The 26,338-nt window shown below is 27.4% G+C and overlaps 1 protein-coding gene across 3 annotated transcripts in view; it reads right to left on the bottom strand.

The window, feature by feature from the left end:
* Positions 1-26,338, bottom strand: part of LOC149882727 (E3 ubiquitin-protein ligase rnf213-alpha-like) — a 72,433-nt gene that overhangs the window by 27,608 nt on the left and 18,487 nt on the right. Inside the window, exons 12-39 of one of the 3 annotated variants that reach the window (XM_090065712.1) lie at positions 24,301-24,519; positions 23,729-23,915; positions 23,426-23,490; positions 20,484-20,754; positions 20,316-20,399; positions 19,651-19,776; positions 19,270-19,438; positions 16,030-16,320; positions 14,894-15,876; positions 14,180-14,333; positions 13,729-13,946; positions 12,972-13,295; positions 11,821-12,497; positions 9,869-9,960; positions 9,573-9,656; positions 9,295-9,398; positions 6,910-7,036; positions 6,584-6,776; positions 6,162-6,426; positions 5,753-5,899; positions 3,561-3,687; positions 3,083-3,368; positions 2,694-2,862; positions 2,528-2,610; positions 1,855-2,052; positions 1,573-1,692; positions 1,207-1,324; positions 828-1,066 (exon numbers count right to left, since the gene is read on the bottom strand). In XM_090065712.1, coding sequence (XP_089921838.1) covers positions 828-1,066; positions 1,207-1,324; positions 1,573-1,692; positions 1,855-2,052; positions 2,528-2,610; positions 2,694-2,862; positions 3,083-3,368; positions 3,561-3,687; positions 5,753-5,899; positions 6,162-6,426; positions 6,584-6,776; positions 6,910-7,036; positions 9,295-9,398; positions 9,573-9,656; positions 9,869-9,960; positions 11,821-12,497; positions 12,972-13,295; positions 13,729-13,946; positions 14,180-14,333; positions 14,894-15,876; positions 16,030-16,320; positions 19,270-19,438; positions 19,651-19,776; positions 20,316-20,399; positions 20,484-20,754; positions 23,426-23,490; positions 23,729-23,915; positions 24,301-24,519 — 6,120 coding nt within the window. Of the gene's footprint in view, positions 1-827; positions 1,067-1,206; positions 1,325-1,572; positions 1,693-1,854; positions 2,053-2,298; positions 2,325-2,527; positions 2,611-2,693; positions 2,863-3,082; positions 3,369-3,560; positions 3,688-5,752; positions 5,900-6,161; positions 6,427-6,583; positions 6,777-6,909; positions 7,037-9,294; positions 9,399-9,572; positions 9,657-9,868; positions 9,961-11,820; positions 12,498-12,971; positions 13,296-13,728; positions 13,947-14,179; positions 14,334-14,893; positions 15,877-16,029; positions 16,321-19,269; positions 19,439-19,650; positions 19,777-20,315; positions 20,400-20,483; positions 20,755-23,425; positions 23,491-23,728; positions 23,916-24,300; positions 24,520-26,338 lie in introns of those variants that run through there. The other 2 variants (XM_090065713.1, XR_016444695.1) reach the window with 2 other exon arrangements.

Genomic DNA, 26,338 nt, shown 5'->3' with positions numbered 1-26,338 from the left:
TACCACAAGTTCACTCAGCTAACAAATCATACATAAGAACTCATAGTCTTCCTGTAGGCAAGAATCCTAATTTTTCTCTCTAAATTGGAGTCAAACAAAAACTAAAACAGTTTTCAATTAAACGTTTGTAATTTTTTTGACCAAAAATCAAAAGTAACATATTTTAACGCATTTTTAAATTCAGTTTTTTTGAGTCTTATATCAGCTTAAATTCTCTATCAGCTACTTTTGTTAAACCTTTTTCACAATACAGTTTAAAGCAAGACATTTTGTTATAAAGCTTAAACCAACATCAGATAATCAAGAGTATAGCTGTAAACGATCAAATATTTAAATCAAAAGACTTTACATCATTTTTTTAACTTTAATAAGATATTGAGAAAGGCAAAATGTGCATGCATTCTACATGTTGCCATTTGCTAGTTCATCAATTTTAAATCACATGTAAAAGTATTTTTGAATAGCATGTGTTTTAAACATTCAAATCTTATACTTTAAAGGTACAGGGCTTTCTGCAAGTGAATTTTATCAAGTTCATAAACAAGAGCTCAATCTAGATATTTGCTTTGTGAAAAAAGACATTACAATCTAGCACCTGGATTAAGAAAGTGGACTGCTGTTGATTCTGCTTGTTTCTTGAACAGTGATCCAAAAATCCTACTTTTTAACAGCCTCCCTTTTAATACTTTTTACAAATCTTTTATTTATAATTTTAAATTTTTATTTATGGATTAAATACATTGATGATACATTTATAATATATTTAAATCAAGTTAAAATAAAAACAAAGCTTCATTTTGAAATTTAAAACAGATTGAAAAACTTACTTCTTGTATGGATTACAAGCAGCAATTATTTCAAGTCCACACTCTGCCAATCCCAATGGTTTACCATCAGCTCTTTTATCAACCATAATTTCTTTGATTAGTCCTATTGCATCAGATGTATTGGCTTCATCAAAAAATAAAATTGTATTTAACTTGTATTGATCATAATTCTTTTTTGCTAAAGATTTTGCTTGATTAATTCTCATCAAGATATCTTGATGACTCACACCTCCATGAACCTAAGTAAAAAAAGTTTACTGATATATTTTTCAGAAATATTTTTTTTCATTCTGATAAACTCTTTTCTAATGAGGATGTAAAGTTTGACAAAATCTTGCTAATTTTTTTTTATCCAGCAAAAGAATTTGTAACAGCATACCTTTACAAGTAACATATTTCTTATTCTTGTCTCTCCAGCTCGGAGAGCACACATAAATTTGATTAACTTTGTCTTGCCACAGCCAGTCTCACCCATCATTATAACAGGAATAATACATCTGAAAAAATTTAGGTCTCAAGTTTTCAGTTTAATTTCTAGAAATGCTGAAATAAGGGGGAACCACACTGATAAGAGGAAAATATATGCTAAAACAAGTTAGAAAACTATTTTAAGATAAGTTGGAAAAATATCCTTAGATAAAACAGGAAAACATGTTTAGTAGAGTCTATACTCCACATTTTATTGGTTGTAAAAATGTTTTAAGTTATTACAATTTTGACTTGCTTAAACAGTTTAAAAACCAACCTCAATCGCATATGTATTGCTAATATTTTCTTTATGTTATCAACTGTCAGTTCATATGCTGGGTCTGGATCAAAAGGTTTCACACCCATCACACAACAAAGTATTTTCAGCAATTCAATTCTAAATAAATAAAAATATACTTTACAGTATATATTCCAAATATCTTTTAGTAAAAATGATTTAACTTTAGGTCAACAGGTGTCAACACCAGGGAAAGAGGTGAGATATAAGTAAAAGAACACACAAGATAGCTTAAAATGAATTTATTATTGAAAAAATTACCGATTCAGATTTTTGTAGTTTATGTTTAAACATCCTGGCATTTGCCGACTAATATCACAGTAAAGATCTGTTGACATGATATTCTCCTTTATTATTATATTTGTATCTGGGTCGTACAAATTTCCAGTGTTGTCAACATTAAATCCAAAAAATGTGAAAGTGCCACGATCTTGATTGAAAAACAAATATGGATGTGAACTAAAAAATAGAGTTTTGAAGTTAGTATAAGTTAGAGCCATACTTCCGTGGAAATTTACCTGAGGGAATGCAAAGCTTAGTATACATTTAGTATGTCAAAAGAACAGAACTTAAAGTTTCACATATAATTAAAAAATGTTATCTTTAAGGTTTAAATTTAATAATGTTAATTTACTCTATTTTATTTATATATTTTAACATTAAAATTTTTTAAAAAATCAAAACATTTTATAAGTTTCAAGATACCTCAGTGTTTATTTTTGCTGTATGATCTATTATAAAGCAAACAGTATTCTTTAGTTAAAAATAACAAATTAAGTTTATAGGAATATAAAAAAAGGCAAAGCATTAATAGAAACACTATCACATATATTGACTATGGTTACTACAAAACTGAAGTTTACTGTTTATAAGCTATCTATTTTAAATGCTTAACACTAAATTAGAGGAAATATTCATAAACATCTAATTAAACCTGTGTTCCCATTGTTGCTTCAGCTGAATCATGAGATGATTATTAACTAAGACATCTGAAGATAGTGAGCGAGTTGAAAAATCCTTCAGAAAAAGTTGAAGTAACTTTTTGTTTCATCACTTATAAAACTTCATTTAAAAAAAAAAAAAAAAACACATCTTTATACCTGTGCCATCTCAAGTAGGAAACTAACAACGAAATGTTTGAAACCCCTAAGATCATTTGAACAAAGAGCACTAGTGAATACACAATTCTCACTGTCAATAAGTTGTGAGTTAAAAAAGTGTACAAAGTTTCTCAATTCACTCCAACAAGGATCATTCACCCCACAATACCTAATAGCAGATTTTTAAAGTTATTAACAAAAAATATTTCAATAATACTAATAAATTATTATAATAATTATGATAATAAGATAATTCAATATTGTCAGGTAAATGTCTTGACTTGCAAAACAAAGAATTTGAAATAAAACCAAGAAGAAAAATATACTGTAAAGTTTTAAATAAAAAAGCTAAAATATAGTTTAAATTTTTAGAATTTATTAAAAATTACTTCAATAATATGCGTAAGCAATCTATTTGATCCATTAATGGCTGAGAATTGTTATAAACAAATGCATCTAAGGACGAACTTTCTATAAAAGTTTGATTTTGTAAGCAAGAAGAATAACGCCCTCTTCCTTTTAAAAGAAATTTACGATTTGTAGGTTTGATGCGATTCAAATTTTGTTTTTGTCTGTTAATTAGCATTTCATCATACTTGTTCAAGTATTGGCAAACACGCTGTGTGGAAGATTTTTTAAATTCATCAGAATTAAACCAAATTTCATCACTTATACCTAAACATGTGAAAAATATTACAAATCTTTTTTAGGTAAATAATTTAAAATTTCAATTATTGATGGAAAAAGAGTAGGTAACTAGTAAATCTGTAATAAATACCCATTGAGCCTATGTCAGTTAGAAACTTTAAAACTGAACTCATGCAGAATAATGAAATTTATAGAAATAGTGAAAATTATTATTTATACCTTTATTCAAGTTTCCCTGATCAGAAAGTCTAAGTAAAGCTTCCTTAGGTGATATGCATAAAACAACTGGAAGCATTCTAACAACAACTCCCTGCCTGGATTCAGAGTATTCTTCATGTATGATATCCTTTAGGATTAAAAAAGTAAAAAAAAATCTATAGTTTTTGACAGCTTTGACATTATCTGACAACTAATTCATAAAAATATTGTTTAAGTAATGTTAAAGATTTATAATTAAAAAGAAATAAAAAACTAACAAAACACCATAAGAATTTAAACATTTTGCATAACTTCAGTTTTGCATAATGATACATAAATAATAATACATTAATGCAAAACTTTAGTTATTCATATAAGTATGTAAATACTGATAATATATAAACCAGAATTAAGGGAAAACCAACAAGTAGTAAAGTTGCAAAATTGATTTCTTGATTTTTTTTACGAAAAATAAAAAATTTATAGCAGTTAAAACAGATAATAGTTCCGTTATTAAGCAAACAAACCAATACCAGTTATGTTTTCAACAAATAATACTTCATTGTAATTCCATATCTAATTATTCAGTCACACAACTCAGTCATAGATCTGTCTGATTTTTACAGGATTAATTATACCCAATAAGCAATAGTAATCAAAAACATTGAGCAGGTAATTTTTTGTAGTTACTAAGCTGCAACTGCTTGAAGTTTTGTTCACAACATTAAAAGTTGGCCTTATAATGTTATTAAAACACTGAAAGACCAAATTTATTAGGAAAAGATTCTAAAAATTGTTATCAGACTGTTTTTGGTGTCCATAAATGTAAAAATCATATTTAACAAGTCAAGCGTCAATTCATAATGTTGAATTGACATAGTTCAATGTTTTCATTACTTCTTTTAAATGGAATTGTAGCTTGATGACAAGAAAATTATGAGTTTAGAAACCTGGTATTATTTAAAACTATTGACTTGATTGTTGAAAAAAACATTCTTTTTAACTATAAAAAAACTCTCAACTTTCATCTTTTTTTTTTCCGAGCGAGACACTATTTTCCAAGTGAGACACTATTTTCCAAGTGAGACACTATTTTGAAGAATAAATTCTGAAAAACTTGACACTGCAATTAAAAAGCTTTCCTTTAAAAAAAAATTCCTTCTTAAAACTGTTTGATCTTATCGGAAAAAAAATTAAATATTTTATTAAATATATTTTAAATTTAGTTTTCAGTTGATATTTAGCTTTGTAAAGCAATTAATATAAACAAATATTTTTCCTTAAACATGAAGTTTCATTTTTAATTTGACTGTTTTAATAGAAAAAAAAAAAGTCTGATTCTAAGTTGTGCCAAAAGTTCCATTTTTGAAAACTTTATTTAAACTAAGGTTGGGGGTAGCAAAGAGATGAATATTCTTTTTATTACTGAATTAGATTTATTTAGAGTATTTATAGAAGCTGACAGGTCCTTAATCAAACTTATTCGCATAAAACTTTAAAAGAGGTCTAGGGACAACACTAATATAAGAAGGACATGAGCAATTAATTATTTGAAATTTATATTTTGCTATTTGAAAATATAAACATTTTTTTTTAATTTCATGTGCGACTGTAAAACTAAATTTTTTTGAAAAAATTATGACATCCAGAACAAAAAAGACGACTATTTTTTAATCAAAAAGCAGTTAACTTTGAAAATTTTTATAAATAAATTCTCCAGAAATATACCAGAATGTTTTTTCCTTTTGAGCTGAGAGGTTAATTGGAATCTACTTTCAATTAATTCTTTCAATCATGAATTCTTAAAAAATAATTTTTTTTGCCCACAGAGCTTGCTTAATACTGGATGAGATCACAGGTTAGCATTAGCACAGGTACCTGCAGTCAATTTTCAGGATACTATTCCTAGTGCATTAAGTCCTATTAGTAATAAATTCATAAGGCCTGTTTTTAATGTTCCAAACAAATTATCAGCAGACATAGCTTGATAACCATTGAAAGTTACGAACTCAAATCTTTATATAAGCTCTATTTCTTTACTATTAATGGTAAAAAATGCTGTGACTATGGGTTGCATGACTGGAAGATTTGACTTGGCCAAATTAATAGTTTCCTTTTTTTTCAAAAAATTTTCATTAAAAGTTAATTCAATTTCTGATCTTCAAAAATAAAAACTAAAACTAAAATAGTCATGAAAATGAACACACACTTACATTACTAAGTTGTTCTTCAGAATGATTAGTCGTTATTTCAATAATGCATGTGTCATTATCATTCATTCTCCACAGTTTTCCTGATTTAGTTTTTAATGATGATAGAACAACCAAGTTAAAAAGAAATGAATCCAAACCTTCTTTCACCTGAAGAGCATTAGCATTTATAACAATATTCACAAACTTTATTCACAATACTTTAGCTACATTCACAAGCAATACGTATTATAGTTACATTCACAAATATAATTGGTTGGTTCTCTTAGTACCATCAAAGTATCCAAAAGTAGAGAAAAAATCAGAAAAATGGCAAGCAACTGGCAACAATTCAAGACCTTTTTAAAACTTTTATATATTAGAATACTTTAACTGCTAATTTAATACAATACATATCAATTTTATTTTGTACCATTGGATTGACATCAAAATGATACAATCTCGGGAAATTTGCATTAGGAACTTCATCAAATTCCAATAATGCCTCTACAATACTTTTCACATCAACAATTGTTCCATGAACAGGTATAGTTACTAAGGAAGTTTTCTTTTCACTTAGTCCCATAGATTTTTGGTAATTTAATTCTAAATAAGTAGATAGCTGTGCACCACATTTTTCAATAAAAAATGATTTTCCCATACCACTTTTTTTCGATTTAACCACAAGTGCTTTGTATCTAAGTTTAAATAGTCAATGGAACATTAGTTATTCAAAACTCAAGTCTTTTATACAAAATATCCTAAACTTTCCAATATCTGTAAAATCAGTTTTAAGAACTCTAAAGAAATTTAAAGAAAGCTATAATATATTATGAATAAAATGTTAATTTTTACATTAATCCATTGAGATGAATACCAGCCCCATTATCAACAAGTTTTTGTTGAAGGTGCTCTAGGAGATTTTTACAAATAACACCTTTGTTGATATAAGTTGGCATTTTGAGTTTGTAATGATCAAGTGCTGTTACTAGATATGAATTATTCTGATTCTCATTACTGCAGAAGACTAATATAGGACTCATTTTTCCTAAATATAAAAAGACTCATCAATGTGATCAGTTCATAGTCATTGTCATTTTCTAGTTCCATTTTTTACTTGGTAAACAAAAACTATAATGTGAGATTTAAATGTAAACCTAGCAAATGAAAGTTTTACTAACCTAATTTCATAGTTTTCTGTAGAAAATTGTATGTTTTTTCACAAATTTCATATTCCAAGCTATCATCTATGACTAAACAGTATAGACCATCTTTATTATGATAAGCCCGTAGAATTAGTTGCTCTATCTATATGAAAAGAAAATAATATCAAAAAGGAAAGTAAAAAGACAGCTTTAGTTCAAATGAAAATAAATAAAAACAAATTTAAACTTCTATAAATATAAACTTTTAATTTGCAATGGTTCCAATATAATTTAAGGTGACCACTGAAAAACAAAGGCAATAAGTATGGTATACACCAGAGTGCCAATCAAAACAGTATTTTTTAAAAATGTCAGCTCAAACTTCCTAAATGTTTCCTATATAGTAAAATTCCACTGAGTTTCAAAAACTACCATCTAAAGATTGTTTTTAGAGGCAGCTGAAGACCCTTTAATACTTGACAAGTCCATAAAATTATATAAAGTTTTCAAAAACAACAATCATTTTTGTGTAAGAAAAAATATTTTAGATCTTAATTGCATGTAAACTTTTATTTTTAATTAAAAATTAAAGTTTACTTGCAATTCACTTTTTTCAAGATTAAATATTAGGGAAATTATTATTTAAAAATTCAATCCACTGTTAGTTTATAATGTATGAAACATTTTGGGGGTATGAGCTGACATTGGCATCATAGTATACACTTTCAGACACACTAGCAATAACTTTTCTTTTTTTAATCTTGTCAATAAAAGTGATTTTAAAAGTTACAGTAATTACTTTGAAATTCAAATACTATTTTTTAAGAGTAAGGTAAATGTACCAGTAAGTATGGGCTGAACAAACCTCTGGTCAAGGAATGCCACCTTCATTTTGAATGAAGTTGCATAAAATGTTGGACATGCTATTACTTATTTGAACATAAATAGGAGCACCGTTAATTGTTTCAGGACAACTGATAGTGCAGTTACAGCACACCAACTAAAATACAAGTTCAATGTTGCTGTACCTTTAGTAGTATGCTTGGATGGCTAGTTAAAGACAGATTTAACTTCCACAATCCATGTAGACTCTCTTCCAATTCTAATATCTGGCGTTGGGGTGAAATTTGTAACCCAGCAACTTTGCTGTTCTCATCTACCTCAAGATCTAGAAAGTGCCCCCAATTACAGCGGAAGGTCCATTAAATAACTTCAGAGCCATGTATTTTCTCCATGAAGCCATATCTTGAGAAACAAGCAAAAAGTTTGGACGCCATCTATAGTACATTTCTAAGAAACTGGTTGCACTAACTTTTTTTAATTCAATAGTATCTCTTGAGATGAAAAGTTTGATGTTACTGGCTATGGAAGATCTAACTCAAAATCATCCACAAAAACAACTGAAAGTTAATTCAATTGCATTTTTGAGTATATTGGGTCTAAAGCAGTTTTGTACCCATTAACACCAAATTAACATTTTTAGTTGCTTGAACTTCCACTCTCCCTTTTGATGTTCCTTGACAAAGGTACATCAAAAGGGAGGAAAATCAATCATTTTAAGAAGCTCTGAGTCTCAAAAAGGGTAAGAGATTCATCAATGACAGGGCTGAGCAAGGTGTGGCCTCAATTAAGACTTTAACGAAATGTTAACTAGTGGGGAGGAACAATTGCAACAATTTCTAGACTAATTAAAAGTGAAAATCTGTAAGGAAAATCTGTGAAAATCTGTGAGTGAAATGTGAAAAAAAACAAGTTTGTATAATAGTGGAAGTTGTCAGATGTGTTAATCTTTTAAATTGAACATATACAGTTATATACTGCTACATAAACATTAATCAACATAATAAAATGGTCAATTCTTACAAAAACTTGTACTACTTTGCATTGTATCAAATACCAAATTCTTTTCAACACAGATATTTCAAAACAGAGTTCAAGAGCCACTCCTTAATATCATTCAATTTCAATAATTTTTTTCTACTAGTGTAAAAAGTGGGAGAAAAGAAATTAAATTTTTTACAATAACTAGATAATTTGATATTTAAAAGTTTAAGCTTTGAAGGATTGGAAAGTAAAGAGATTAATATTTCTTGTAAACCACAGCAACTCCTGTATAGCTAAAAAAAAAAATGTATATTCCTAGTATTATTGATCAAAATGTGGGCCTTCATACTAAAGTTTTTTAAAATATATAATCACCATTCTTAGATACACTTAACAAAGCTGTAGTATCTAGATAATGTTATTACTAGATAATGTTAGATACTATTGTATTTAAATAGATCTAAAGTTCATATATGCATGAACATAAAAAATTTACTTTTTATTTGCTTATCACTAAAATATTTACATTAGAGAAACATGAACTTATAAGGAATTGTTAGTTAAAAAAATTACAACATAAAAAGTGGGATAAGTTACCTCTTCAAAAGAAACAGTTTTGTCACAAAGTAGAACTTCTTCTGAAGAAGGAAGCACTCCATTATGACAAAGATAAATTTCAAGAACTGCATACAGTATATCATCTATAAGTTATAAAATCAAATCAGTTGTTTACATGACAAAATGATGATTGTGTTCCATGAGAACATAATGACTCCAAAAAAGTTAGTTTTTTTAAAAACTCAAAATCAATTAAAAGTTCTTTAATTTTGTACTTTCAAATTTCTTTTAGTAAAAAAAAAATATTAAAACTTTACCACGAGACAAAAGTATTAAACTTGGCTTGTCATGATTTATATACTGCGGGATAATTCTTTGAATTTGATGGAAATTTATCATTTCTACAAAGCAAGTATGATAGAAAAAATAATTTAAGTGATCATTATTAGCATCATATAAATTTGATGTCAATTAAGAAAGAAAATATTGACACAAAATAAAGTCCTTTTAAAACTCTAATAATTAATTTCACTTAATTTCACTTTTGTCAGCTCTTTGTAATAACAAAAAATGAAACCAAATGCAAATAAAAAAAAAATGCTGTAAAATAAACCTTTATATTCTTTGAGAAAACTTCCCAGCTCTATGAGTGATATGTATGCCTCATAATGGGGTAATTGAGATGATTCTTCTTTAACTTCAGAACTAAAAAAGATTTCTTTTTTAAGTTAAGCTCTTTTATACATTAGATATAAAATCTTTTATAGAAAAGAACTAAATTTCTTATTTCACAACAAAAATTCTGATGTATATATGATGCATAGTGTACATTCATATATATGTTTGTGAAGGCATGTATAATAAAGCTTATTTAAGTTTCTATTATTAATACACAAGTTTATTTTTATCATAAAAAAGTTATATTATGTTTAAGAAAGTAAATTACAAAAGTATATATATAAAGGTGTATCCGTAAAATCAAGACATTTAAAAAAACTTATCATCTTAAATAGTACACACATTATGACACTATGACAATATCACAATATGAAACAGACAAAATCATAACAAGACTCTATAACAATATCATAATATGAAACTACAAATTCAGAACATCTTAAGCTTAAATTCATGATTTAACTTTTAGTTGAATTTAGTAAAACCTCCATTGGCTTTAATTATAGCTTCAAATTGAGTACCACATACTGTCTCACAAGTTAGTTGCAGTTGGTCTGGATTAAGCTATGACTTGAACTTCACTATTTTGGATTTTGAATACAAAAATTTGACTAGGTCTTAACAGACTTCACAGATTTCTTGACAGACAATATACTTAAGTCTAAAAGATTCATGCCTAGCAAGTCTTGGACACTAACACAAGAGATGAAAAGATATGGTGTAATAGTAGTATTACAGGTAGAACACAGCAATTTACAAACTACCCAATTTCTTAAAGTCTCCCAATCTTTTGTTTTTCAAATTTGTAAGGAATAAAAAGTTAATAACGGTAATTTTTGTAAAGTTGCTAAACATAAAAACCATGGGGAATACTCTGACTGCACTATAATACCGGAATTTATTCAGCAAGTCTAGAATATTATTGAGATGAACCCCCAAATGTCAATGAGATCTATTGCAAAAGACCTAAGTGTCTCAGAAGCCACAACTCAAAGGACTGTTCATAAAAATCTTAAACCAAGAACAAATGGTGAACAGAAGAAATGATAGATGGTTATGTACAACACTTCTGACATTTCAACCATCATGAACACAAAATGTCCTGCATCTGCTATGGTTTTGTAGGCTGTTAACAGAAAAAATATGTAAGGCAAATATTGATAAGTCAAGGATTGATAGAGTAAGAAATGGAAAGCCCTAATTTTTTCAGCAAGACTCTGAGCTATCACATGGTTGGTGGACCACTTCAATGATCACATTACCCCAAACTTGTGGCCTCCAAATTCTCTAGACTTAACTCTGTCGGATTATGTGTGGGGTGTTGTTGAGAGAGATGTTAATAAACATCCCTACAACGCCAAAGGTTTACATATTTGTAGCATTCTGCATAGTAAATTTTCCAATTATTGAAAGTCTACTTTATGCCATTCACTTTTTTGTGATGGCATAAAATAGACTTTTTTTTTCGTCTTATTGCAAACTTTATTAAGTTTGCCTTTTACTATTACAGAGAAAAACTTCTTGAAAATAAAACTCATTAAAATGTAGTTAGAAGTCAAATATATTTTCCAGTTTTTTACTTCTATTTAATATAAACAAGGAAACTTGATCAATGATTTTTTTGTAAAATTTGCTGCTGTGAAAGCTAGACAAAAAGCATTTATGTATGTGTCTTAATGTTAAGTTTTGTCTCAGTGGTTATATTTTGTTATAAGTAAAATCCAGAAAAGTTGGATGTGCATCATAACATTGCATGAAAGAATTATTAAAAAAAGGCCTCATTTTTTGTTCTTAGTTCAGGCCTCACTGATGCACAGTTCAGGTCTGATTGGTATACATATACTTGCTACTTTTACAGTTAAATAGAAGCTGATAATAATAACTCACCATGAACTTATCTTTAAAAGCTGCTCATATTTTTTACGTGCATCATGTTCTAATTCAATAATCTGTTCATCATCTGGATTTTGTTTTTTGCACCATAAAATAGCTTTACCTTCACGGTATGGAAAACAGTGAATAATTGCAGCCCATGCTACACTTTCTGAAATATCAAAATCTTCCTGAAATGAAGTAACCAATTTTTTTATTTCACTTACAGTGAATTCATCAAAGTTTGACTGACTTTTTACTTTTTTCCAATCATCTTTGGAAGATTCATTTTTGTTAATCAAAGATTGAGACAGGTTAAAGGCCTTTTTGATGTTATTTAAGCTGACATCTTGGTCCAAAGTTTTCAGAAGAGTATAAAATTGCGGTGGAAGCTTTGTAATATACTTCGAATCTTGTGACAGTAAAAATAAATGCCTCTGAAGAAAAAGACATTGTCTTACAGTAAAATAGTTTATTACAGGATTAGTGTTGCGAAAACTTTTTAATATATCTTCCCATTCAGCCAGTCTTTTTTCCACCTTTTCAGACTCTGATGCTAAAATACCTAACAGATTATCGTTACTAGATTCAATGTTACAGCAAAATGTATTTTTCCAATTAATGAAGCTAACATCACCAGCATCACACAGCATTACATAAGCTTGACCCAATCTTAGAACTACTTCAACAACCTATAGATAAAGAGATGGTTTAGAAATTTTTACAAAAAATACTAACAAAATTAAAATGGTTTGACAAGTTATTTCATTAACTTTAATAAACTGGTTCAAAAGAGAAACTGATTAACTATTATTAAAACCAAACAAAAAAACTTAAGATGAAGAAAAATCCAAAGCAATCAATTCTTGAATAACTTTTTATTTTTGATGTGATCATAAATGATGTGATAGATAGATACTTAGTGGTTACACAAACTTTGTTATATACAATAATAGTTTGTCTAATACTTAACAACAATGGTTCATGCTTACATGACAGCTATTCAAAAATCCAATAAAAAACTGAAAATAAAAATAGTACTGTAAATTTATTTCAGATTAAATATTTTTTTTTTTCACTTTTCAATAAAGATTTTTAAAAATTTTAATTAATTTTAAAAATCATATATTCATATAATTTTATGATTCACCATTTAAAGACTTTACCTCAATTAAGTAATCCTTTTCTCTTTGTTTTTCCTCTAAAGCTATTCCCCCAATATTACCACCAAGCAACATTAGACGACTTTGCAAATCATTAATTTCCTCCAAAGTATACTCTTTAACCTTTGATTCAGGATTGCGTACTTCAAATTTTATAACATCAACTAATTTGGTTTCATTAAAGTCAACATATGTGGTAGTTTGCATACCAATAGTAAAGCATCCATATCGATTAGCTGTCTGAGCTTCCATTATAGTTTTTGAAGCCACTGAACTTTGAGATTTTTTTGCATTTTTAAACCATTCCAGGTTGCGATTAGTATCAGTCTATATTAACAAAAGTATAATTTTATATAGCATTTTTATAAATAGCAAATTGTTATAAAACTTTATTGGTTGTAAAACTTACATTTGAGCTGAGACAACTTTTTTTGAATATCATCATTAAACTAACTCTTTGAAAGTTAGAAAAACACTCACAAAAATAGTTACTAATACTGGATTTTTGAAATATAGCTAACTATTATAGTATAACATTACAATGTATAATATAGCATGTATAACCCTAAATGTGACAAACTAATATAAGAAATTATTCTATTTTCAATTTTCATAAATATATCTTAGCAAGTAGAAAATATAAAATTTTGTATCATTAAAATGTTGAATGATGCTCATTGAACATTTAAATGTTTAACAAATAAATATTGCTTTAATGAAAACTTAGTTACAATAAGATTGTTAGAACAAACAAAATTACCAGTTTGTCAATAATTGTGGAATCATTTTTCATTGCTATCTCTATTTGTTGGCATGCCTGTAACAGTTCTTTGAAACCTGATTTATCAGACAATTCAAATATGATGTGACTGAAGGTAAGGCAGCAAGCTTCAAAACATTTCAAACGGTCCACTTCATAATCAGTTTCACCAGTGGCTGTAGACATGATTTCAACAAAAACTTTGACTTCTTTAGGATCTATACAGAATTTTTTTTTTGAAAAATGCAAATGTTTATATACTTATTTTCTAATTCTGAGTTGTAACATAATTAAAAAAATTTATCGGATTTTTAATTCATGTTTATTTTTACACATGAACTTAAATTTTTTTAACATTTGAGACTGCTTATAAAACAGAGATTCCAAGAAAAACAAAATTATCAATAGTTGTTAAATACATTTTTAATATATGTGAATTTTGAGTACTTACCTTTTAAATTATCTTTTAACCAAATAAAAAAGTGCATGCATGAAGAAATGGATTTAAATATTTTATGTACAGCAGGTGTCAATCCAGAAAACAAGATTTCATAATTTTCCACAGAATCAACATCTTGCAACTCTTTGAATTCCACTAATGGTTGCTGCAAAATTATCATTTAGTTTTATAACATGTTGGCAAAAAAAAAAAGTTACATTTATCTTGAACTTTTTCTACAACTGCAAAAACTAATAAAACAAATAAAAACAGTTTTCAGCATTTTATCATCTCATTACTAAAAGTATGAGCAATATTTCAATCAAATCAAAACTAAAGACTGCTGACTTTAATGAACAAAAAAAAAATTTTGTTTCTGTTTTTTTTGAAAAAACAGTTTTTCTGTCTTATGTACCTTTAGCTCTTGGTTGTTCATTTTACTGTTAAAATTAACTGATAGCTACAATAGTGATCATTAGAAGAGTTTGGGCAGATTTTATATGATTTATCAGTACTATTATTGACGAGAACTGGTTAAAAACTTGTTTATTATCACTAACATGGACAGAAAATATTAGTTGGTTGAATTTAGAGAACAGAAACTGAAAAACCTCTTCTTCAAGTAATCAACCTTTACCACAAAAAAGAAAATGATTAAGTTAATATTCTGAGATTACATAAATAACTTCACATATAAAACAGAAACCAGCTTAAAGTAAATCATACCATTATACATTGAAGAGCACTGAAGTCTCCTTTAAGATTGAGTTTTTCTTTTACTTCAATAGCACTTGTTGCAATATCAGAATATTTTTGCATCAAGAAGACAGTTTTAACTTTTTTCATGCAATTCTCAAATTCTTTTGTAGTAAAGCGAAGATTTAAAAAGCCTAAAAGAAGCTTAACTTCTTGGGCACACTCTTGAAAATCATAATCTGAAAAAATGTTGTATAACTCTGAAGGATGTATTTTACAAGATAAAGTACGGTGTATTATTAACCTTAACTTTGTGATTGTTGGAGAAATAATAAATTTCATCAAATCATCAAAATGTAAATCAAATTTTAGGTTCTGCAATCTTTTGACAGATACTTGCAGCTCCTTGAAAAATAAGAAGCTGTTCATAACATTAAAGTCCATCATCCTTAAAGCAGCCATAATCCAAGAGCTTGTAGTTGAGAAATAATCACTTATCATAAGAGTAAACTCTTCATTTTGCATGAACTTTGCTGCTTTTGAAAATAACTTTTTATCAAAAGCAACCTTAATATTTACTTTTTCAATAAATACATCATCATTAGGTTGATCTTCATCAGCTTGATCGTCATCAGATTGATCTTCATTAGATCTATACTCATCGGATCCATACTCACTAGATTCATACTCACTATATTCATACTCATTAGATCCGTATTCATAAGATTTATCTTCATCAGAAATCACATTTCCTCTGTCATATAACACTTCATAATTAACATCTTCAATTTCTCTATTATACACTTTTTCATCATAAACTTCATTATCATGCACTATTTCAGCGCAATCCACTTCTACTTCATACAATTCTCCTTCAGCTGGTTCAAGTGTACTTTTTTCTAATTTCAAAAACTTTTGGTTATTATGATACTTCATTTTAATTTCTTCACCAAAAATTTGATTTAGATAAAGGTCTGATAATTCTAATTTAAGTAAATCTTCTTCATTAATGTCTAAAATTATCAATTAGATCATTTAAGTTAATGAAGTTTATTACCCACTTTCCCCTACTCACTTTTAAAAAACAACCAAATAAACAAAAAACTATTAACTAAAATAAAGTTTTTGAAAAGTTAGCGACTATATTTTTATGATAGTATTTTCACCTGTGTTAGGAAGAAGTTGCTTGAACATCTGTAAAGTATAATTTATAGCATTATAAGCTCTAATGAAAACACTTGCTTGTTCTTCTCTTACCACAAATGAATGATAAAAGATTTGGCAAAAGTCACTGTCAAGAACTTTTATAAGTTCAAATAACGTTGATTTTTTTTCAATCATATTAAAGAAGACTGAAAATGTAACAGGACCATTAATTACTTGGTTACAAACGTCTTTTAGCACAGATATATATTCATTTACAATTAAAAGTGCTTCTTCATTACAGCTACCTCTTTCTGAAAAATTGAAATTGAAATCTAATAAACACAAACAAATCAACTCAAAAACATTTTAAGAATTTTTTTCTACTTTATCTCCATACTTTATTGAACATGAAGTGTTTTCTGGTTTTTTAGTTTAAAATTAAATTCTAGATGAGAAACAAGTAGAAATATTTATTTAGAAGCTTTTTTGTTTTCTCAAATAGGTGCAAATGCATAATATTGAATACATGTAAATGTTTGAATTCACGAAACAGTTTTTTACATCTCATTCGTTTATTTTTTGCACTTACCACAATCTCAAATTAAAAAAATTCCTCTGTAATCTATTCATTGAAAACATGTATGATGTGTGATTATGATGTTAAAAAACATCATAATCAACCATCAAAACCAAAGTTGTAAGAGATTTTTTATTTTGCATTTCTATTTAATTGATTTACCGTGGTGTGACCTAACAAAGTCCTATGCTGTAAGAAAGTCCTAATGTAACAAATGATAAACTTTGTATGTTATAAAATAATTATTTTGAGAAAATACTTTTTGTTATTTTAACTAAATATTTTTGAAGAAACTTTCCATAAAATATTTGACTGGATTGGTGGAGAATACGGCCAATCAGAGTATTTGTTCTACAGAGATGTAAATAGTCAATATAAGTTAATGCCATTTTGAACATTGCGTCAAAAATTGTATGGTGAAGATTTAGGTTTTTTATTGTAAAAATTTTGTTGTTAAAAAACTATTTTGATCAATAATGGCACATGAACGTGGTAAGTTTAGAACTTGCATGTAAAAACGATCGATTTACACGTAAAAGCTAATATTTTTACGAAAAAGTTGATGTGACTTTCTTTCTTCCTTTTTTTACCGTACACAAAAGAAAGTCCTAGCCATACAAAAATAATTTAATTTTTTGTTTTAGCCCCAAAAAGATCTTACAAACCATATTCACAACAGATATGGATAAAGCATTGGATAAAATAAAAAAGAAGACTATGACAATATATGCAGCATCTAAATTTTATAAAATACCTAAGACAACCCTTGTTCAATGAACACAAGGTTGAGCAAAGAGTTAAATAGGGCGTCCAACAGTTTTTGATAAAAACGTAGAGGTTAAAATTAAAAATTGGCTAATTGATATGGCCAATGTTGGTATGCCAGTCACAAAGAAACTTCTTCTTAAGGGTGTATCTATTTTAGCACATAAAATGAATCTTGACCAAAAAGTAATTGGCACTCATTGGGCACGCAATTTTTTCAAGAGACATTCAACCCTTTTGATTCAAAAGGCTCAGACACTTCCAAAACACAGAACACTTGTTTCTAAACGAGATATTAAAACATGGTTCCAAAAAATAACAGAGTATATAGATAAAAATGATTTATTGTCTGTGTTTGAGGATCCTAATTGAATTTGGAACCTTAATGAGTCATCTTTTGATCTGTGTCCATCTATTAAAAATGCAATTGGACAAAAAAAATAAACGATTGTATAACATCACTGCAAATAGTGATAAAGAAAGTTTCTCAGTTATGATAACAGTAAATGCAAGTAATTTATTTGTACCACTATTGTTTTTGTATCCATATGAATGGCGAATTCCACCAGAAATTGCAGCTGACTTTCCTAAAGATTGAGTTATGAGTAAATCAGCCAAATGTTACCAGATGTCCCAAACATTTTACGATTATATATCTGGACCTTTCATTGAATTTTTAAGGAAAAATAGTGTCCTATTGCCAATAATCCTTTTTTTAGATGACCACAAATCACATTTGACCTTAGATTTGGGACAATTTTGCAGAGAAAATGGTATTGTCATCATTTGTTTGCCAAACTGTTAAGTCCAATTGATAAGCCCAAAAATGATTTAGAAACTGATATGACAGATGAGCAATTAAAATCTTTTAGAGCCCATTGTAATTTGATGTATTGGACAGGTGCAATAGAAAAAGAAGCCTTATTTTATTACTGGCAGAAGAAAATGGACGAAATAAAGGGTGTTGATCCCACAACTCGAGAAAAGAACATGGTTCTAGAAACATCATTAGAGGAAATTCCAGTAAGTAATGAGAACTTAACACAACCAGAATCAACAATTGAAATTAATAAGACAGCTTTAACACCAGTTCAAGGACCTTTTCAAGCAAATGACAATGTTTTTGAGTCAATATTTGTTAGTCCAAAAGAATTTCAGAGTAAAAAAGTACCAAGACAAGCAACAAGAGTTTCATCAGTCATTACATCTGACAAATATATTGTTAGTTTAGAGGAGAAAAAGAGAGCTAAAGAAGAATTAGAAAGACAGAGAATTGAGAAAAAAATAAGAAAGAAAGAGAAAAAAAGCTGAAAAAGAGTCTGAGAAACAGGAAAGAAAGCGAATTCGGTTAGAAAATTTGAAAGAAAAACAAGAAAAAGCAGCTAAAAAGTCTAAAACTAAGTAAAATTATACGTAGAATAATGGAAAGGAATTTTTAATTTTATATGTAGAATTAATAAATATCTGTCAGAAAAATAATGTTTTTAGTGTATTAGTTGTTTTAATCTTCAAGAAATATATAATACTAAACATTAGGACTTTCTTTTTTACTTACTAGGACTTTCTTTTATTCCAAACAAAATTATAGTACTTTCTTTTTGTCATCACCTCGAACTACATTACAGCTTAAATTAAGACTTTTTTGAATGTATTCACGCCTAAGATAGGGTAAAACTGAAAACTTATTTATTATTCTACAATATTATCAAAAAGCAAGAATTCGGATTCATTATTTTTTAGTATTAATTTGCTTTTATAAATTGAGATATCGAAAACTAGGACTTTCTTACGTCACACCATGGTAATTGATTTGTAAAAAAAACTTTTTTTCTTAGGAGAAATATTTTTTAGCGGCACATCAAAATTAATGAGTTGTATTTTCACAAAACAATTTCAATAAAACTACTATTTAACAAACCTAACAAGTTTATGAAATCTTTGAAATACTTCCAGTTAAGACAAAAGTTGACTTTTTCTTTTGTGCCATTTAAACTTTTCCATTTTTTTATGAAAAACACAATTACCAAGTTTATACAGTAACTTGATGATAATGCTGATGACATCCACTGTGAGTTTAAAGTTTCATCCTGCAATGATCATGAAATGAAGAAATAAAAACAGTGAATTTTTATAAAATTAAAAAATAAAACCAAAAAACAAACTTTTTAAAATATAAATGTTAATTTAATGGATTGCATTACAAATTCTTTTTGGAAAAATCTGAAGAAAAAGTTTGCTAGCAATATTATTATAAATCAAAAAAATATACTTATTGTAGTATTTTGAGTTAAGAATTTACCTCAATTAATAGGTTCTTAATAGTGAAGGAAAATGCTGCCTCAAAAAGTGATTTGATTTCTTCTCTGTAAGACGTTATATCAAGCTCACAAAAAACTTGCAATAAAATTTCCTTATCTGTTAGATCCTTAAAAAAAGCAAAGAATTTTATCAACAATTTTATCAATCAAATAAAGCCCTGAAATGAGTTTTTTAAAAATTGACCTTGCCTATACTATTTTTTATTTAAAATATATAAAATCAGTTATTGGATTATCACACAAATTTTTTTTAAAAATTCGAGGGCAGTGTAAACTAACCAAAGTAAACTACGTTTTGAGGACAGTGTAAACTAACCAAAATGAAATACTTTTTTGAGATTTTATGAACAAACTTTGTGTAATTCCATAAGATTTACTTTTTCTTATAAGAAAAGTGGACATAGCAATTGAGCACAAAAAACTGCTTTCAAACACCATAAAATCTATGATAAGTATTTAAGTGTTACAAATATCTTCTTTTTATGATTTGCATAACTTTTAAGCTTAAGATTTTTCTCCTTATTTAAATTGTTTAAAACGGACTATGTTCCATATTTATACAAAAATCAGAAAATATAAAATTGATTTTCTATTCTGTTTTACATTAAAATGACAGTATTGAAAAAAATTCATATTTAAAACATACAATTTTCTTCTGCAGAATACTAAGTACAGATTCTTGAAACTCATTTTTTCCATCTACTTGGAAGCCCAGTAAAACCTCAAAGAACTAAAATAAAAATGCTTCACACAAAATCTTATAACAAAAAAGTCATTTAGGACTTACTATTTATATGTACATAACATAAATTACCTTAAGCTGTGTAACTATATTTCTAAGCTGATCCCATCGGCAGTCTGAAGTAAGAAATTTATCTTCAAGAAGACTTTTTATTGATACCAAAATCTTAGATAACTCTTTATGGAGGGCTTTAACAATTTTCTCATTATTCAGATTAATGGATTTGTAAAAATGTGAAATGCATTCGAATATAGTAAAGAAGTAGGAATAACTGCTCTCAACAAATTTAATCTTTTGCAGTGATGCCAACAGCAAATTAAACAAAGCTTCCACTAAATGACATCTAAATGGTAATATTTTAGCTACATTATAACTGCCAGTTGCAATTACATAATCAAATTTTAAAATCTTTCTTAAAGTTGATTTTAGTTTGTAAACTTAGTAGTTATTTGTAATTAAAAACAAATGAGATGATGTTTTCAAATGAGATAATTTTTTAAAAGCAAAATTGGAAAGATTTTTAAAATGGGAGGTATGTCCTAATTTTTTTGTAAATCAATACATGGAAAGATTTTTAAAATGGGAGGTATGTCCTAATTTTTTTGTAAATCAACCAATATTATTTCAGCGACTCTGAACCCAGGTTATTCTTATGGAAAACCTTATAGTGGTTTAAGTTGCATTTAAAAAACATTAAACACTCTTTTAAACATTCTTTAAACATTAGTTTCCAGAGTCTTAAAAACTTTTTGCATCATAAATTCATTTTCACCTGACATTGACTTCATGGTTCAACATTTTTTCTTCAACTTAATAGATTTTTTAGATCTCCTGAAATAATATTTAAACATGCACATAACATTTCTTTTATTGCAACCACTTGAAAGTTTTTGAAAAAAACTGATTGAAACTTTAAATTTTGAAGGATTTTTTTGACATTTTATAAAATCTTTTAAATATGTTAACTTTTTTTTTTTATACATAAACTTTTATCTCATAAAAAGCAGAGATTTACTATTTCTGTCTACATTGTATATATACAACTTTTATTGAGGTGTTATAGAACTTTGTGACTAACCATGCAGTCAAACCTTTTAGTTAGTTCCTGACTAGAAAAAAAAAATCGATTTTCAAACAAAATCATTAGGCAAAAATTATTAAATTGACCTCTCATGGATATTTAAATTTAAAGAAAACAAAATTTATATTTACCTATAAATATAAACTGTGTTTACTTTAATTTTTGTTGTTTCATGCTAGACAATGCATGAAATAACAAAATTTTAAAGTCACATTCTGGCAAAATGCTTTTAACATTTATCTCTAACTTGAAAATTAAAGCAAGTGGCCTGAAAGGGAAGGAGAGAAAAAAAAAGAAAGAAAAGTACTTTTAAAAAATGTTATAAACACAATTAAATTAAATTTTTTGTTTTATAAAAAAAATTGGAAAATGTGACTGAGAGCAGTATTAGTGTTTGCATTTGTTAAAATAGTGCAGTATTAGTGATTACATTTGTTATAGTAGTGCAGTATTTGTGTAAACTTTTAGTTATATTAAAATGTTTTAATCAATCAATATCAATATCAATCAATATCAATATACTTTGTGTCAAGGATGTTACAAAAAACACTGGTCATTTCAAATAGAAATTCACTATTAAAATGCAATTACCTATATAAGATAAAGAAAAGACAAGAGAAAAACATAAGAAGTAAGAAAAACATAAGAAATAAACTAGTCACATAGTAAAAGTAGAACTTTACAAAAATTTAAAAGTAACACTTACAAAACAGACTTTTAAAAGAATTAAAATATAGGTCAAATAGTTACTATAATGTATTCAAATATACATACATATACACACATATACACAAACATGAAATTATAAAATGTACGTAAACATAAAGAAAAAAGTTATAGAGGTAAAGAATAAAGTTAAGCGTAACTTTTTAGGTAAAAATGATGGAGTGACTTTAAGAACAGATTCTTGGATCTAACAATAAAATCTGTTTTTAGGGTGTACGGAAGGGTGTTCCAAGAAAGGATACACTGATATGTAATGGAATTTATTCCATGTTTAGTTGTCTGTTTTTGTGGGATGGTTAAGTTGTTAGAAGTGACAGATCTTAGGCTATGCCCATACGTTGTCCTACTATTAAAAGTAGTTACAAAATATGGACAGAAGGAGACAGTGTTGTTGATCCCAGACAAATGAATAATTTAGAAACTGGATTAAATTATAGAAACGAAGAAGTTTGGATGTAAGATAAAGGATGTTAGTAGGGATATTTTGAAGCAAAACGATTTTAGAAAGACAGATGACTTTAGATTTTCCCCAAATTTGGCATGCATATTGTAAATGTGTACCAAAAATTGAGTGATATATAGATAGTAATGTTTCAAAATTAACGTAGTGTCGAAATTTTGCTAACATGCTGTTGGAATGGTTTAATTTGAGAATAAGGTTATTTATGTGTGATTTAAAAAAAAGTTTCTCATCTATCACAATACCAAGATAAGTTATGTTACTAGACAAAGGCAGCCTTTGGCCACTTATCCTAAAGTTCAAGTATTTTGGAAGATTCTTGTTAGTTTTTTTAGAAAGGTTAGTATATTGCGTCTTAAATATTACTATTTCTGTTTTTTTAGTATTTAATGAGATTTTATTTGCTTCGAGCCATTGAATAAGACTGGCCATATCCTCATTAATATTTTTATTTAGTTTTTTGAGGAAGTTTGTCATTAATTGAAGATACGTATCATCAGCAAAATGATACGTGTTTGAATGTTTGATAGAAAGATTAAGATCATTGATGTAAATAATAAAGAGAAGAGGACCTAATATGGATCTCTGTGGAATACCAATCCAAACGCTTTTAAAGTCTGAGAAGGTGCCATTTTAACAATAATTTAACATTATCGTTAAAAAGCAGCTAAATTAGTAATTCTTCATTCTAAAACAGAAAAATTTAAAATCAATGCGCTTTTTATGCAAAACAAATGTCAATTTTACCTGTTGCACTCTACTTTTAAATCATTTTCCATTAAACCAGTCAAAAATGTTTGATAATGATTTAGCTATAAATAAATCCAATTAAAAGTTAATTAATTGAAACTTTTGAGATTTCATGCAAAGTATTGAATTATTTTTTTAAGTTTTTTTTTTGGATGTTAAATGGTCGATTTTGTAATTTTTTTAAAAATTTCACTATAAAAACTTTTTTTTGCATAGCTATTTTATATAAAAAGTTGTTTTAAAGTCTTAAAAGCAATTAATTAAATGACCAGTAATATAAACTCATACAAAAAAGTTTACCATAAGTATATTTTGTTGAGATTTTATTTGAAATGTCATCATGTTGATTAAAAGACGTTCATTGAAATATCTAGATTTTAATGCATGCTGAAAGTTTTGGGCTTCCATTAAAAATGCAAGACTCCTCTGAAGCAGATTATCTTTTTGCAAACTGCCCTTAATTTTATTCAGATTTCTGAATGTTTCTCTAAAAAAAAACATCAATATGATGATGGCCAAAATTCTTTTAGTAAAAAATAGTAATAAAATCTAATAGCCTTGTTTAAGCTTCAATAAGAAAATAAATGTTAAGTCTTAAAAACTTTTTACATCCTTAATTATCTAAAAGAAATCATTAAAACAAAAATCAATACTTTCCACTTCTTTACAAATATTTATTATAAAAGTTTTAGCCACAGATTAGGAACTTGAAAATTTGTTTTTAAATTTTAAAAAATGACATCTTAAAATGACTTTAAAGTATTGGAATTAACAGTTACAGATTTAGAAAAGAGTATGATACAAAAATTTATGTTAATACATAAGAACTATTTGATATTAAACTTTAAAAAATATTTTGCAAAGCAACTTACGCAAGAAACGCTTTTTTCTCTTGACCTCTAATATATGCAGGCAATCCCCAATTAGTTTTGTCAAAATCTTCAAATTTCAGTTTTTTACTCTCTTTCTCTTCTGAAAGAATATGTATCATAACCAAGGCATAACACCAAACATGAGCCATCCCATTAGGAATAGTACCAGATTTTTTAAACCAGTATTCCAGCAATGAATGTAATGTTTTTTCTACTTTTCTATAAATAAACAAAGAAACAAATAAATTGGAAAAAAAGGAAAATTGTGAGTTAAAGCAGAAAGATGTCAAAAATAAAATAGTAAATTTATATTACAATACTCAACAGTAACAAATATGTTATAGGTTAAGCTGTTAATTACATAGAATTACTAAAGACTTTTAGCGTTTTAATAGTAGTCTATAACTTTTTTAATTTCTTGAAAGTTCATACAGAATTTGTAAGCACTTCTCTATAGTACACAAACTCTATACACACATATTTACATTTAGTGAGAGTGCTTCAAATATTTAACATTTTTGAAAATGTTTCAACTTCTTTTAAGTTATATATAAAAAGGGATCTTGCTGTCCCCATAAAGGGAGAATAATTTCACATGATTTTTAGCAAATACTCAATATTTGTTTTACTCCATATATTAAATAAGTTGATAATAAAACCGCAAATTTTCAATCAAACTGAATTTTCAAAGAAAATATTTTCTGTTCTAGTTTGTGTGTAGTTCTATCTGCAAAATTACAAAAGCTACATAATATTCTTATTTTTGAGACAATATTTCTTGTCTTACTAATTTTAAACAAAAATATTATTAAACCATTTTACGAAATTAAAGTGTCAACTAGGCTTAAAACAAGAGCATATCTTTTTGAATTAGAGAACTTAAATAGAGCCTACGAGAAACAATGCTTTCTACAAGTGAAAAAATTATTCTTCACTCTTAGCTCAGAAGATCTAGGGACAAAATAACTCTAATACAAAAGATTATTGCTTACACCATTGGATAAGATCATGTAACAAAGTGTTATGGTCTTTCTAACTGTCCAGATAGCTGCATACTATTTGTAGAAAAGAAATCTTAGATAGACAGAGGTTACAAACACAGAATAATGTCTTTTTATAGTATGAGATAGACCCACAGAATTACCTTAAAATTTGTAATTACAGTGCACAGTGGGCAAGAATTCACTTTTACTGGACAAAATTCGTAACTAATTTAATATTAAGCTATATTCACTAAAATTAATTTGAGTAATAATATGTCTACACTTTTTATAAAGGTAATATTTTTTTATTTCGTTGCTAAGAATACCTTTATTTTGCTTAGCAACAACCTATTATCTGCAGATATTTTATAAGTGCTATATTCACTAAATTTGGCATGAGTACCAATATGAGATCACACTTCTTACAAAAGTGATAATTTTTTAAATTTAGTTGCTATGGATACTTATATTGCTTAGTTACCGGATACTTTCCTTAGTTACAAAGTGGTAAATTGATATTGAATATTTTATCAGATTTTTGATCCATCTATATTGAATAAAAATTGAGTATTTAGGTAAATAATGTTTTACGAATAATATAAGCAAAAAATAGTGCAAGAAAACATTGTCAATTTTAAATTACATCAAAAAGTTATAAAAAAATTAAACTGTTTGAACCTTCCCATTGATCAATCTAAGTTAAATCTTACAATTCACTTCAATAGAAGATCCACAAACTTCTCATAAAATCATACCCAAGCTTTCTATCTCACTTTTAATGTACTGATCTTCTTCAATCACAGATTCCTTAGATTCCATTTTGTATGCAAATCTTATTGGTATACAATAGGCTGTAGAGGACAACTTTTGATTTCTCCAAATAGACATTTTTTCGTTGCTTTTGTTTAATCCAGTCAAATCCAATGGGACTAGACAAGTAATAAATAATGATTCTTCACGCTTTAAATCTCTGTTAATGTCAGGTTTTGATAAAACTTGTTCATAAATGCTTTGGCCAGTAGCACCATCAAAACCAGCCTTACATGTTAGTGTCA

Source organism: Hydra viridissima, unplaced genomic scaffold (assembly GCF_058129835.1).
Source record: "Hydra viridissima isolate aposymbiotic clone 2 unplaced genomic scaffold, HvirCarnegie_v1 scaffold_10, whole genome shotgun sequence".
Lineage (NCBI taxonomy): Eukaryota > Metazoa > Cnidaria > Hydrozoa > Anthoathecata > Hydridae > Hydra > Hydra viridissima.
Note: the sequence above shows the minus strand (reverse complement) of the source record. Positions and strands in the feature narration are given on the sequence as shown.